Source organism: Silurus meridionalis, chromosome 26, assembly GCF_014805685.1.
Source record: "Silurus meridionalis isolate SWU-2019-XX chromosome 26, ASM1480568v1, whole genome shotgun sequence".
Taxonomy (NCBI): Eukaryota; Metazoa; Chordata; class Actinopteri; order Siluriformes; family Siluridae; genus Silurus; species Silurus meridionalis.
Genome location: NC_060909.1, coordinates 16,709,515 through 16,723,704, shown reverse-complemented (window position 1 = coordinate 16,723,704; position 14,190 = coordinate 16,709,515). Strand labels below are relative to the sequence as shown.

Below are 14,190 nucleotides of genomic sequence, written 5' to 3'. Positions count from 1 at the left end.
AGGGGAGCAGCGGATAGAAGTACAATCGTAACTCGAGGACCATCTGTATACATACGTCTCGACATACAGTACCTTCTCTAACACACCTGTTTTAGTAGTTTCGATATTACCAGTTTGTTAAGTACATTCAATCGAGTCTAAAAGCACCCTTGCTTTCTGTGGTTAACAATACTGTTTCAACAATATATACTTTCTTTATTTTTTAGCCCAAGTCTACTTACCCTTGTCATATTTTGGCTGAACGCAAGGCTAGAAAGACAGGCAATTGCATGGGGCCCTGAGTATTGAGCTAGACCCTCTGAAATCCAACAATACGTTCTAGAAAGTATCAAAACTCACAATAAACGAGAATAAACATGTAGTTGGTCTTTGCAAAAAAAATTGTAAATCATCAATTAAAGCGGACTCGGTGCTAATGTAACAATTTTAGGCTTAAAACTGACCAACGGATGCAAGCGGCAGCCAAGACGACGTACATTAATCCACGGCTTTTTGAAGGTTATTCAGTTCGTTCGCAGCCATTGTCATAGCCAAACCTGCGTGTTTGTGTTCGGAGAAAGGAAACCCACCGATTACGCATAAATCTCTAAGCAAACATTAACCTGAGCTCGGGTTCGAATCCCGGGGACCCGATACATTTATTAATCATCTGCTACTCCTTGCATTTCCGGATCGGTAACCTCCATCGTTTCCCGACTACATCAACACGGCTAGTGCGTTTTCAGGTGTTATGGCTTTGAGTAACGGCTCGTACATTTGGTAGCACGTTTAGAATCTGCGATCTCTTTCACTCAAAGGCCCTTTTGTGTCTTCATAGAGCAGTAAAAAATATACAAATCCTTGTGCTGCTGAAAAAGGATTCTTTATATATATATATATATATATATATATATATATATATATATATATATATATATATATATATAAATAATAGGACAAATGTAAAAAGGTAGAAAAACAAGGCCTCATTAGGGACGTCTATTGAATCGTCCTGTGAGTGAAACAGCGCTCAGTTCCTGGACTTATCGTTATATCTTCCAGAGCAGCAACAACCAGTTTAGGAGATAAACAGAGCAATGGATGGTTTATAATGACATAACCTAACAGCAACTACGATGGAAAGAGTTGTCTCCTGAATTGGCTGGATTGAAAACAGTGTGCAGTAGTATTACATTTACAGAGCTCAGTGGTGTGTGTTTGTGTGTTACAGTAGATAACAGTCCAAGCCATCATCACGTGGTTGACGTGCCCAGAGAGGAACCAAACAGTCATAGTAGGACACAGTGAAGCCTGGCGGATCCAGATGGCCTGTCTGCCCGCCATTTAGTTTTTTTCTTCTTCTGGGCCCTTTCTGGGACCTGCTGCCTATATATATTAACCAAAAAGAATACAAGAGAGCAAAGAATTATTTCATACTGTATATACAATTCCTTTCTCTTTATCCTGAGGGAATTCCCATTGCCATCCGACACACTGACCATTTAGCCGAATGATTTACGATAGCTATCTGAATAATAACAAAATCATAAATATATACTCATACTTATTTCATTCATTTTTACTTTATGATCTTATATATTGTATTTCTTTCATGTTTACAAGTTGGAAAGTCGTAAAAATTTCACTATATGTCATACTCTGTACGAATGTGTATGTGACATCGAATTTGAATTGAATGAGTTTGGGTTCATCGGCGGTCAAAACGAACGCAGGACTAATTCTGCTCAGACATTCGATCCTGTTCTTTCCTTTGTAGTGTGAACAGGATTGACTTTCAAATGTAAATTAAGTGTAATGAACGATTAACGGTCCGATATACTGTATAGTAATCAATGGTACTTACACCTTTGGATCGCTACAGGTGTTGTCAAATTGTAATCATGATCTCATGCGCCTTTGGTGGTCCTTGACGACCCACCGCCACTCCGAGACTAAGACTGCGAATTTCTAAACAAACTCCATAACTACCTTGATGATATTGAAGCCATTTTGTAGCTGTGCATATTCTGATAATATACATTGTTTTCCTGTTTCCTCTGTATCCCAATGTGACGTTCCACGTATTCCACAAGATGGCTTTATTTGTAAACTCACCGAATGACTCTCACGAGCTCGTGAAACGCTTTCTCGACATTCATGGGCGGATCCTTCGCGCTCGTTTCGATGTACGTAATCTATTAAGAGAAGTCAAATGTATATTCAGTAGAGAAAACATTCTGTACATGTAACAATATAGAGATTTGAAGAAGGAACTGATTACTACCAATTCGCTAATAAATTCCCGGAGGTGAAAATGTCCGAATTTCTTCATACGCTATTTTGACAAAAGTTTGTGGACACATGAACATAAGATTCCGCATTTAGTCCCCCATTTCCATTCTAGGAAGATTCACTAGACCCACTGTTTTAATAGATTGTGGAGTTTATTGTACTCATCCACAAGGGTGTTAGTAAAATCAGGTACTGATGTAGGCGATGTAGGATATTCTATACAATCGTGCACCTCCAATTCTGCTTTGAGAAGACATTTGGCTGGAAAAGTCAGGTGTCCCAATACTTTTGTCCAAACAGTGTAGTCCTCATCACATTAAGTAAATCGCCCAGCAGCAAAAGTGAAGAAAGTACATACGCTGTGTTTCAGTGCCATCTCCTTCCCCTGTTCGCCTGTGATTTTGCGCAGATGCACCAAGTCGACTTTGTTAGCAATGAGGACCATCGGGAATGAATCCCTGCACAAACACACACGATGCATAAAGTTAAGCAGGATCATGTTCTCTTATGTCAGACCCCAAGCCTGAGGTGTATATATACAGTATATATTAGGGATTGTAAAATTCACCGATTCGCATCAGTGCATCGGCATAAACGTTGGTACAAGTTGGCATTTGTATCGTGATGCATCGTTTTTTACCATATTTGCATGTGTAAAAAATATATTTCTAAATAATTACTACTAGATAATAATTGTATTATTCAGAAAGCGACCAATAATTTGTGGCCGATATTTATGTAGGTTGACCTCCGCTACGTGAGATGCGTCTTGAGAGTCGCATAGAATACGGATTGACATGGCAGAAGTCAGAAGGCACTTTGATGTGTAAATTAGTGTTTTGTTGTCCGCACCGTAATTCAGGCTCCGCCCCTCCACTGGCGAACCGGCCGCAAACATATATACTGCAAAGTTTATAGCAGGGGTCACCGATATTGCCCGCAAGGACCACAGTCAGCTGTGGGCCTTTTCTAAAAAAATAGCTCACCATAGCGCCATCTATCTGTTTTCTACCTTGTTAAATCATTGTTGATAATTAGTGTAAGAAATCATTAACATGATCAGTGTCTTCACATAGACGAATATCATTAATTATTAATAATAACATAAATTGAAGATTAACTGAGCAAATTTGTTATTTCAGAAGTGTGTATCAAAGTGGTAGCCCTTCACATGAATCGGTAACCAAGAAGTAGCTCTCAGTTTCAATTAGTTGGTGACCCCTGGTTTATAGAGTGCTGTACTGCTCTGATTTGCTAAATTATGTACTGTAATTTCTTAAATTATTAACAAACTACAATATACTACCCCCATACCGATCACTATTCTTTAAGACTCCTGGGTAGGCTCGAGCATGTCTAAGATATTTTTAAATTACGACGGGGTCATTGTTACGCATCTCCATCCTGACTTGGGGGACAACCTGTATATTTTACCACAAAACATTTTCTTCTTTATTGCAATGGCAACACAATTTACATTTATTTCTACAGAACTTTTTTTCAAATATGTTTGTCATTTGCCCACAGTATCATTTAGTTCCATTTTATAGTTTGGTCTGATTGCCCATTGATTTGCCGATTTGTCTCACCACTGACTGTCGAACGACTTGAATTGTGGATTGCGTTCTTTCAGTCTACAAGTGACTGTTTCGGATTTTCACGCATGGTATCCTGTTATTCCCCGATAACATTCTGCTAGTTTTTCCTCTATAAATAAACACACGTCCATCCTCACGTACCTGTCCTTCACTCTCAGGATGAGCTGATGGAAACGATCGACGTGCTCGAAGCTGGCTTTGTCAGTCACGGAGAACACTATGAGGAAGCCATCGCCGGTCCTCATGTACTGCTCTCTCATGGCGCTGAACTCTTCCTGACCTGCCGTGTCCAATACTGGGACGAACACACGGATAAATGAGACAAAATGTACCTCAAGTGATCGAATTTCAAGATATATTTGAGGCTAATAATAAATCTTTCAATACACCATAATGTTTATTCTAAAGAAGATTTCAACCTTCAAGAGACTCCAGCAACCACTGCAGCCTACAAATATGGCCACCACAGACTCACAAACACACACACTTTCCGCTTTGAAGCTCCCTGCTACTAATTGTGCAGTTATGCACAATTACTGTACACACACAGTTTAAAGGACTTTCATTGATGGAATGAATCATTGCAAATTAAACCCTCACTGTGACTTTGTTCCCAAGATGTTACCAAGCTTTGATTTTGCCAAAACATTGATTGTTTACATTTCGGTCTCATGTTTTGGATTTGTCTGCCTTTAATTATAAAAGACTGGGTAACCGCATTATATTCACCTGTCCCTGTGTGTTACATGACAGATGTCTTCGCCTCTAATCTGGATGCAGCAGGATTGAAGAGTCAGATTGGTGTCGATACCTCACGCCACGAAAAGCGTGAACCGACGTCTGGGAATAAAGTCTCAGTGAGCAAATCACCAACGTCTAGGAATAAAGTCTGAGTAAGCATGAACTTCGCTGTGATTCGGTGAAAGAAAGTTCATTAAATAATGCTTGTGGGTGCAGAAGTGAGCACACAGACTGAAAGAAGGAAAATGTGTGTACGTTGGGATTAGAATCCATGGCGGCCATATTTGTAATCCGGCAGTGAATACTGCGAACTGGATTTTCTAGTGCACTGGTGGTCTGGCAATCGTTTTTCTGAGAGTGCAAAACGGTTTATCCAAACCGATAGTTTTTCCGGGTTGCGTCTGAGCTGGAGTGGCTGAGAAAGTCTGCTGTCATTATACAGTACAAGAGTTGCCTCTAAAGGTGAACGAGGCCAGTCACTGACACCAAGTGCTGTCCGTTTCGACACGCGAGCCCGCGCACTGTACCTCATTCGTGTTATTTCATAGTGAATTAACTAAAGTTGACCAATTAAATAAAAAATGTACTTAATTAAAAAGACGCATTAGTCAATGTTGAACTTTTCAGGAATCTTACAGTAAAATGGGTATCCTTTTTTTATCTCCTAATCCAGAGCACTGAAAAGTAAAGTCAGTAAAGTCTTGGCCTGGGGTGCAGTCGGCATTGCAATTCATTGTTTAATAAGGTTGGAGCTCTATAGCAGAAGATCTTCCACTCTAATCCATGTAAAAAGGTTTGGGTCTCTTGGTTCAAATGAAGGGAAATGTGGCTGAAAAAGCAAGGTTTCCCAATACTTTTTTGTTTATATTGTGTATACTAGCTGAACCGTTGTAGTTTATTTTGGATCATGAATTAATGAAACACACACACACACACACACACACACACACACACACACACACACACACACACACTTGCATATTGTACATAAAGTTACAAACACATGTAGAGTATGCACAGGCACACCCTTAAACACACTCACACAAACAAATAAACACACCCTTAATCAAATAAACCCACACACACAATAATACTAAAGACTGAAGATACAGACTGAATATAAAGAGGTTTACCATCCAGTATGGCCCACTGCCCATCGATCTCCGTGTGTTTGAGGTAGGAGTCCTCGATGGTCGGGTCGTAATCAGGCACGAAGATCTTCTGAAAGAACTGGATGGTGAGGGCGCTTTTGCCCACACCGCCGTCCCCCACTACTACCAGTTTATACGTGGGCAGGTTGTCCCCGGGCACAGCGCTCGTCGCCATGGAGACTGCTACACCTGGTCACACACATAAGCACGCTGGATGAGCACGGCTGGAGAAGCGGCGAACCCTAACAATCTAAATGGGCTGTAAAGTGATACGCAGGCACTATAATGCAGCGGCTTTGGAGAATAAGCAAAGCGCTCGGTGATATCTGCTGACCGAGGCTTTTTTACAAGCATCCACATTTGATTGTAAATGAGGCTTTTCCATATTGTTTTAATGGACATAATATAAAACCCATTACAAGAGAAGTTCCAGAACATTCTTTGTTCATTATCTATCTACAAAAAACACTCTCAAAGGTTTGAATGGGATTTTTGACAATCCCATTTCACATTTTGTCCCCATTTGCTTCCACTCTTCAGGGAAGATGTTCCACTGGTTTTTTTGGAGCGTTGTAGTCATTCAGCCACAAGAGTGTTGGTAAAGTGTGCACAGGGTGGTTGTCATGCCAGAACAGGTTTGGGTCTCCTAGTTCGAGAGAAGGGAAAATTTCATGTTATCGCATCCGAAGACATCAGATACAATTGTGTACCTCCAAATTTGAGTTAACGGTTTGGGGAAGAAACACGTGGTTGGAAAAGTGGGGTGATCATATAGTCATATGGAATATATAGGAAGTAACTATATACAGTAACTCATTGTAAATTGTGAGATTCTAAGTGGATTAAAGTTTACATTAGTTAGTGCTCTTAAGCCGAAATGTACACAATGGGAGGAGAAGGAAAGGATCGACCCCTGAGCTACCCATTTACTATACGAGTTTGTACAGTACGATGTTTTACAGACTGATGTTTTACGTCATCAATCTGCGACACGTTCAGATACTGTACATACTACAGATACTGTATATACTATAGATACTATATGAAAATTCGACCAGCCACCTGTTATTGCTCTTCAATAAAGAAAAAGTACTTCCAATCCGATTACTCGATAGACTAATTGGTAAAATGCTCGACTACTAAAATAAACGATAGCCACAGTCCTAGTCCAAAGTGTCAGTATTAAGTTTGAACGCCATTGTTATGTAGCACTGCTCAATCCTCATGGGCATGGAATTCACCAGAGCTGCACAGGTTGTCGCTGGGATCTTCTTCCACCCCTCCATGGATGGCACATGCTGCTTTTCCACCTTCCGCTTAAGGATGCCCCACAGGTGCTCAATAGGGTTCGGGTCTGGAGACATTCTTGATCAATCAATCACCTTCAGCTTCCTCAGCAAGGCAGTTGTGTGTTCGGGGTTGTTATTAAGTTGGAAAACTGCCGTTCGGCCCAGTTACTGAAGGGAGGGCATCAGGTTCTGCTTGTGAATGTCACAGTTGATGTTGGAATCCTTGTTTTCCTCAATAAACCGCAGCTCCCCAGTACCAGCAACACTCATGCAGCCCCAGACCATGACGCTACCACCACCATGCTTGACTGTTGGCAAAACACAATTTTCTTGGTACTCCTCACCAGGGCGTCGCCTCACAGGCTGGACAGTCTGAGCCATTTATCTTAGTCTCAGCAGGCCACAGAACATGGTTCCAGTAATTCTTGCTCATGGACAGGTTGTCTTTAACAAATATTTGCTGAAACATGAGGGGTGTTCTTACTTAAAATGAATAACGTTTCTCCCAATTCAGTAGATTGATTAGGGTCAAGGCTTTATTGAGATCCGTCTCTTATCCTCAAATTGGAATGAAAAACGTCTCCTTTGAGATTCGAGCCTGTACACACTACCAACAGAAGAGCGGCATGTGGTGAACATTTGTTTCAGCCAAAGCAACTCGGCAGTGTCGGAAGGGTGGAAGCAAATATTGAGAAATCGTACGTGCACGTCGCTTTTCCGTTTTGAGCCATTTTCCTAACGCATCGACGATTAAATACTGTTCCATTATCCGATGTCATGGGTAACAAGCGACGCAGATAAACGCAAAATTTAGGATTATTGCAACAGAGCCAATAATCCATTTAGACGACACTTGAAGCGCAATGCATTAACACCACCACCCCCGGATATATAAAATGATTATCGTCGGTGTTCCATTTCATTCCTTGCTCACTAGGCATTTAATACTAGGTGTCACTTTTAATGTTATTGGATGCCTGCAGAAGAAATCAGGTGCTGTTATTACTTGCGTTGTGGCAGATAGTCATTCCCTCACCATTCCCTTACGCCAAGAATTAATATGGTGATTTCACACAAATCATGCAGGTTTTTTTAAATGTAGTGTTCTTGGCTTTCTAAACTTTCTAACCGAAAAAATAATTAGCACACGTGCGACGCATAACTATAATTGTTCATTTCATCCTTATTTATTAACTTATTTTTATTGATTTTATGTGTTTTTAATATTTTTTAATAAACACCATTCCCTGGTGGTCTAGTGGGTAGGATGCGGCGCTCTCACCACTCCGGCTCGGGTTCGATCCCTGGTCAGGGAACCAACCCCAGCCACTCTTAGTGCCGGTCCCAAGCCCGGATAAATGGGGAGGGTTGCGTTAGGAAGGGCATCCAGCGTAAAAACGTGCCAAATCAAACATGCGGAGGATCCGCTGTGGCGACCCCTAATGGGAGAAGCCGAAAGAAACTTTTAATAAACACCATGAAAAATTCTTTGCAACCCATGATACTTGACATTAAAGAAGATTTTAAAAACAAAATAGTTCAGCTCATGCAAGTTTGAGTAGAATGTTGCGTATTTCCCAACATTCCGCTTCGGGATTTGCTTCGTGTAACCTCCAATGCCAATTAACATGATTGAAAGTTGTTTGAAATTGTTTTTCTGTCAAGCTACACATGCTCCCGACCTCCCACAACATTTTTTCTCTCCATTTTGGTCTTCCGTCCACACCGTGACGCGTTTTTGATCAGCGAAAATGTAGCTTTTTTTGAAAACGATCAGTACAGGGTTGTAAACTGTTTTCAACACGTTTCAGTGTGGATGAGAAACTTTGTTGAAACGCTTGAAAACGAAAGTGTGGACGAGGAATGTCTTTAGAAAAAAAAAACCCACAATCTTCAAGTGTATCCAGATAAGTGTAGATGTAGCATTAGACTTCTGAACAAAAGGTTGTGAGGTCAAATACCAGCTCCACCAGGTAGCCAATGCTGGGTCCTTGAGCAAGACCCTTAACCCCTCAACTGCTCAGTTGCATAAATTATATCATCGTAAGTTGCTCTGGATAAGGGGGACTGCCGAATATCCATCGTACTTCTCCATCGTAGGATGGCTCCACATGAACAACCTAAAGAACCATGAAGTTAATGTGAAAGGTTCCAAGAACCATGAGGATGGATTTGGACTTAATATGAACAGTTTGCTACAGTGTCCATCTACCGTGTCCATCTACAGCGTCCATCAGTGAGTAGTCAATAACCTCAAAAATGACAGTAATAAACTGACAGAAACTGTAATAAATGGATATTTAGTGGCACCCAGATTCTCATGGTTTGCTTTCAAGTCTAGTTCCTCTCAAGGTTTCTTCTATTTTCCTTTTCCAAATTATGAATTTAAAAAAGTATATTCTTAATCTATTTATTTCTGTAATGGTTTTGTTGTCATGCCCAAAAATGCTATAGCAACTACAAGCGAAACTGATTTGTTTGCTAACTGTCGCCTAACGCTAGTGAATCAGTTGATTGTCTGCTTGAATGTTTGAACTCGGAGGTGAAGATTGATGAATATTGTTTGGTTGAAAAGGGTGAAAAGGGGTTAGAGGGGGCGATTGCGCAATGCACACCATGACGTGTAATTTTCACTTTAAAAAAATTGCCAATCGAGCAGTGGCAGGAGGTCAGGGCCAGCAAAGCCTTCTCTGCTGGCCTAAACACTATCAGAAGCACTGACCTACATTTACAACCTAAATTCTAATATTTGTTCCATGAAATTGTATACATTTATTCCCAACAGTTTATTTTCTTCATTTCCTAGCGTTTCTCTTGGCTGCACTGATTCCAATATGGGTATCTTAGTTTTTTTGTCCAATCAGTTTTCAGCCTCTATAGGCTGCCATGTCAATCTAATCTGCCCAGGGCCTTAAAAGTCAGTACTGCTGTCTTTTTTACCATAGTCTCCTTAAGAAATAGCTGTTTTTTTAACCAATCAGATTTCATATTGCCTCACAGGGCAGCTAGCTGGCCCAGAATAGCATTTTTTCCATCCTCTGATTGGTTGCTCAGGGGGAAACTGTTACAGCCAAGTTTGACTGATAAAATGTGTGTAGCTCTGCACACATTAATACATCTGAGTTAGACTTTTTTATGCCTACAGAGGAAGAGAAATTGATTTGGTTTCGGACATACCTAAAAAAATAAATTATCAAGAAAAGCTAGACGACTAGGAAAGGTCGGCCAACCCCAAAGCTAGCTAGGGGGTTGTGCAAATTATGAGTCTGCATCTCTGGTGAGTAGTTTGGATTTTATTTACATTTTTAATGTTTGTCATGTTATTAGACAAATATTGATTCTGAACTGCTCCAGATGATGAACGTGGCACAGTTGTGGTTGTCGTGTAGAGGTTTGGAGTCTTAACTGGGTTTCTTGTTTTAGTAAAATGGTATTCACTCTCCATATGTGAAATGCCTCTCTCTCTCTTTAATGCATGTTTGTATAGTGTTAATGGTTTCTATAATTGTGATGTAAAAGTGGTGGTATTAAGTGGTGGATTAAGTCGGGTAAATCCCCACTGAAGGCCCAGGTACCAAATGCACGGCCTGCCACTGCAATCGAGTCTCTCCCAATCAAAGGACCCAAGTGAAGCCATGGATGTCAAAAATAGGCTTGAGTCCAACACACTGCGGTTCGCCACACACGTGTACCGAATGCAATCGTTTTTTTACCTGTGGAATATAGTTACAATCAGAGTTCCCTCAGGAACATATTAAGCGGCGGACAGCAAGTTTGTTTAGTCTCCGCACTTCGAGTACATTTTTGTTACTATTAAACCTGAAAACATAGACAATAATCCCAGGGGTATATATAATTATAATTAAGTAGATCATATCTTTAGAAAATGTGATATTAAATGTAAAAGACACACACTTACATACACATCTGTATTACCCAAAATGTGGTCTAACGAATGTGCACTGTTTAATTGAATTTTACATTTTATTGAATCAATTTAATTTGTGCCAATTTAATCGATTTCTTGATTAAATCATTATTATAAAAAAAAAAGTGTATTGCATTTATTTGGTTTATTTTATATTTATAAAATATTAAATATTATTTAATATATTATTTAAGTAAGCAGGCCTTAGATTGTTTTAAAAATGTTAATAAAACAAGCAATTCTATGTTTTGCATTTCTCTCCCCTGACCAGTACCGAAATGGAACCAAACCGTGACCGAAAAAACTAAAAACTAAAAATCGAGGTACATGCCGAAGCGTGAATCTTGTGTACCGTTAAACCCCTACAGTGTGCAATGTTCAGTCAAATTAAAATAAATGCGGCAAAACCTTTTTACACAGAAAATGCGCTTTGGAGCAATGCAACGCGTCAGATAGAATGTATATTGATCTTGTACTGTAGGTCCTTTGGGAAACACAGTGACCTCACCTGCGGTCAAAGATTACATCACTGTGTGCTCATTTCTCACACTGAACCTGACAGGTACGCTGAACTAACTAAATAGACCAGGGTGTGATTTCTCATCCTGAACACAGCACACACCTTCCTGCAACTCAATCCCTCAGAAACATTTATTTACAAAATTCAACCCTCCATGCACATTTATTTCCCAGATTAAATCCTACCTGCACATTTGGTTTTTCAGGTTCAACCCTATCTGCACATTCATTTCCAGATTCAACCCTCCGTACACATTTTGTTTCCAGATTCAACCCCCCATGCACATTTATTTCCCAGATTCAATCCTACCTGCACATTCAACCCCCATGCACGACCATTTCCGGATTCAACCCTCCATGCACATTTGTTTCCCAGAGTCAATCCTACCTGCACATTCAACCCTCCATGCACAATCCTTTTCAAATTCAACCCTTCATGCACATTTTGTTTCCAGTTTCAACCCTCCATGCACGATAATTTCCAGATTCAACCCTCCATGCACGATAATTTCCAGTTTGAACCCTCCATGCACAATAATTTCCAGATTCATCCCCCCATGCACGTTTTGTTTCCAGATTCAATCCTACCTGCACATTCAACCCTCCATGCACAATCCTTTTCGGATTCAACCCTTCATGCACATTTTGTTTCCAGATTCAACCCTCCATGCACGATAATTTCCAGATTCACCCCTCCATGCACATTTTGTCCCAGATTTAACCTTCCATGCACATTTATTTCTCAGATTCACTTCTACATAGACACTTATTTCTCTGGTTTTACTCTTGCATGCACTTTCATTTCCCAGCTTCAATCCTACCTGCACATTTTTTTCTCAGACTTGACAGTTTGCACATTGATTTCCCAGATTCAACCCTTCCTGCATGCTTATCTGTTCGTTTCGACCCTACACCCACATTTAGTTTCCAAATTCAACTCTCCATGCATGATTTATTCTGAGATTCAACTGAAATATGCCTATTTATTTCAAATTTAACCCTGCATGCTCAGATTCAATCCTACACATACACACATTTTACTGGAATCCTGTTTCCAGATGTGTAGGCGTTTAAAGCGTTGCTTCGTCACTGTTCTTTTCGTGTGTGTGTGTGTGTGTGTGTGTGTGTGTAAAACCCATGATTGTAATGCTATGTGGAAAATGCCGTTTTCTTTACGAGGGGAGCAACAGCGTGTCGCTCTCGCGATGATGAAGCACCATCATGTCCACATCATGAAATCTTTTCACAGATCAGCTCTTCGCCATTAGTGGTGTATTAATAGCAGAGGCCCTCTGATGCTTCCTGCAGCTCGAGCATGACATTTTATCAGGTGCCATAACTGTCAAATCGAGTACAAAAAATAAACAAATAAAACAGACAAAATTACCCTTTCAGAAGACACCATGTGCGAATGAGAAAGCCCCTTTGAGGACACGTTGAAACGGGCATTCCAGGTGCAAGACAAGCGCTGTCGAAGTGTTTCTGCTTCACACCATGTTCTCCTCCAAAACACTGCGCTCTTCATCCATCCGCCTCATGTGTTTCAGTTCCCTACACCGCAACGGCCGCTGCAATTAAAACGCGCTCACATTTACAGGGGGGGAAAACAAATTTACCTACAAACAACATCCTTTTTAAATCATCTTCCATAACTAATATTTTTAACCATGCAAAAAAAGTGAGGTCTTTCTTTTTTTTTTTAATAATCCGCCTCATAAAAATGTGGCTTGTAATAATAAGGAAACGCGTACGATCAACCTAAGGAGCCCCTGTCCTACAAATGGATCAGTCCGCTGTCAGAGCTGGCTGGTTTAAAAAGAGAAAGAACGCACGCGCCGACTTCACGCTAGCATACTGTAATGTTACATATCGCCGATATCGATACCGATACTTTTTTACTATTAAAATCATCCCCTTTAACCTACATGTGGCTGTACTTTCCTGTAAAGAAGAGCAGTGTGTCATGATTTAGGAGGTTTCATGATTTATTACTGTAATGGATTGAATTTATAGACATGAAATTGACATAAATTATTAAAGAACAACAAATGTAATTACAGCAAGGCTTCTTGTAATATTTATAGCTCTTGGGAGTCACCTAGGTGACAAAAATACTCACATTGTTTTTACTTTAAACTAACTTCAATACATCACTATATGAGTCACCACTAGAGGTCAGGCTTATCACAGAATGCTGATACCCAATAGTACATACATTACAATTTTGTTTACATTTTTTGTTACTTACAATGTTTACTTTACGTCTTTTACACACCGCAGTGTGCAATATACAACCTGTTTACAGGCAGCGCTATTTTGTGTATTTGTCTTGTGTTGTCTTTGCACTGTTTGCACTGGGTTGCACACGATGCACTTTATGTGGCGAGGACACTAGTTTCTGTGATTGTTATTTTCTGTGATTGTTATTGTATGTAGCACCAGGGTCCAGGAGGAACGTTGTTTCATTTCACACAAAAAGGATATTCAGTCAATTACATGTTTCAGGTTTAAGCTACATATATTTCTGTAAAAAATAAATTATTTAGATACCAGGTTTTGAATGTATGTTAATACCGGTATATAGTCTTCGATTTAACCAGTCTGCTAAACAGAATTAGCATAATCTAATACTGAAGTTCTGATGTGACTACAGTAATAAATTTCACAGCTATTGCTTCTGTACCTCGATATTC

At 40.1% G+C, this 14,190-nt stretch overlaps 1 protein-coding gene across 1 annotated transcript; it reads right to left on the bottom strand.

Annotated features, from left to right (window-relative positions):
* Positions 1-909: 909 nt before the first annotated feature.
* Positions 910-13,061, bottom strand: mrasb (muscle RAS oncogene homolog b). Its single transcript, XM_046840983.1, has 6 exons — positions 12,885-13,061; positions 5,744-5,950; positions 4,011-4,164; positions 2,630-2,729; positions 2,095-2,174; positions 910-1,365 (listed from the first exon to the last, which is right to left on the bottom strand). The coding sequence occupies exons 2-6, from the start codon at positions 5,934-5,936 to the stop codon at positions 1,269-1,271; spliced, it is 624 nt and encodes a 207-aa protein (XP_046696939.1). The 5' UTR covers positions 5,937-5,950; positions 12,885-13,061; the 3' UTR covers positions 910-1,268.
* Positions 13,062-14,190: the final 1,129 nt, after the last annotated feature.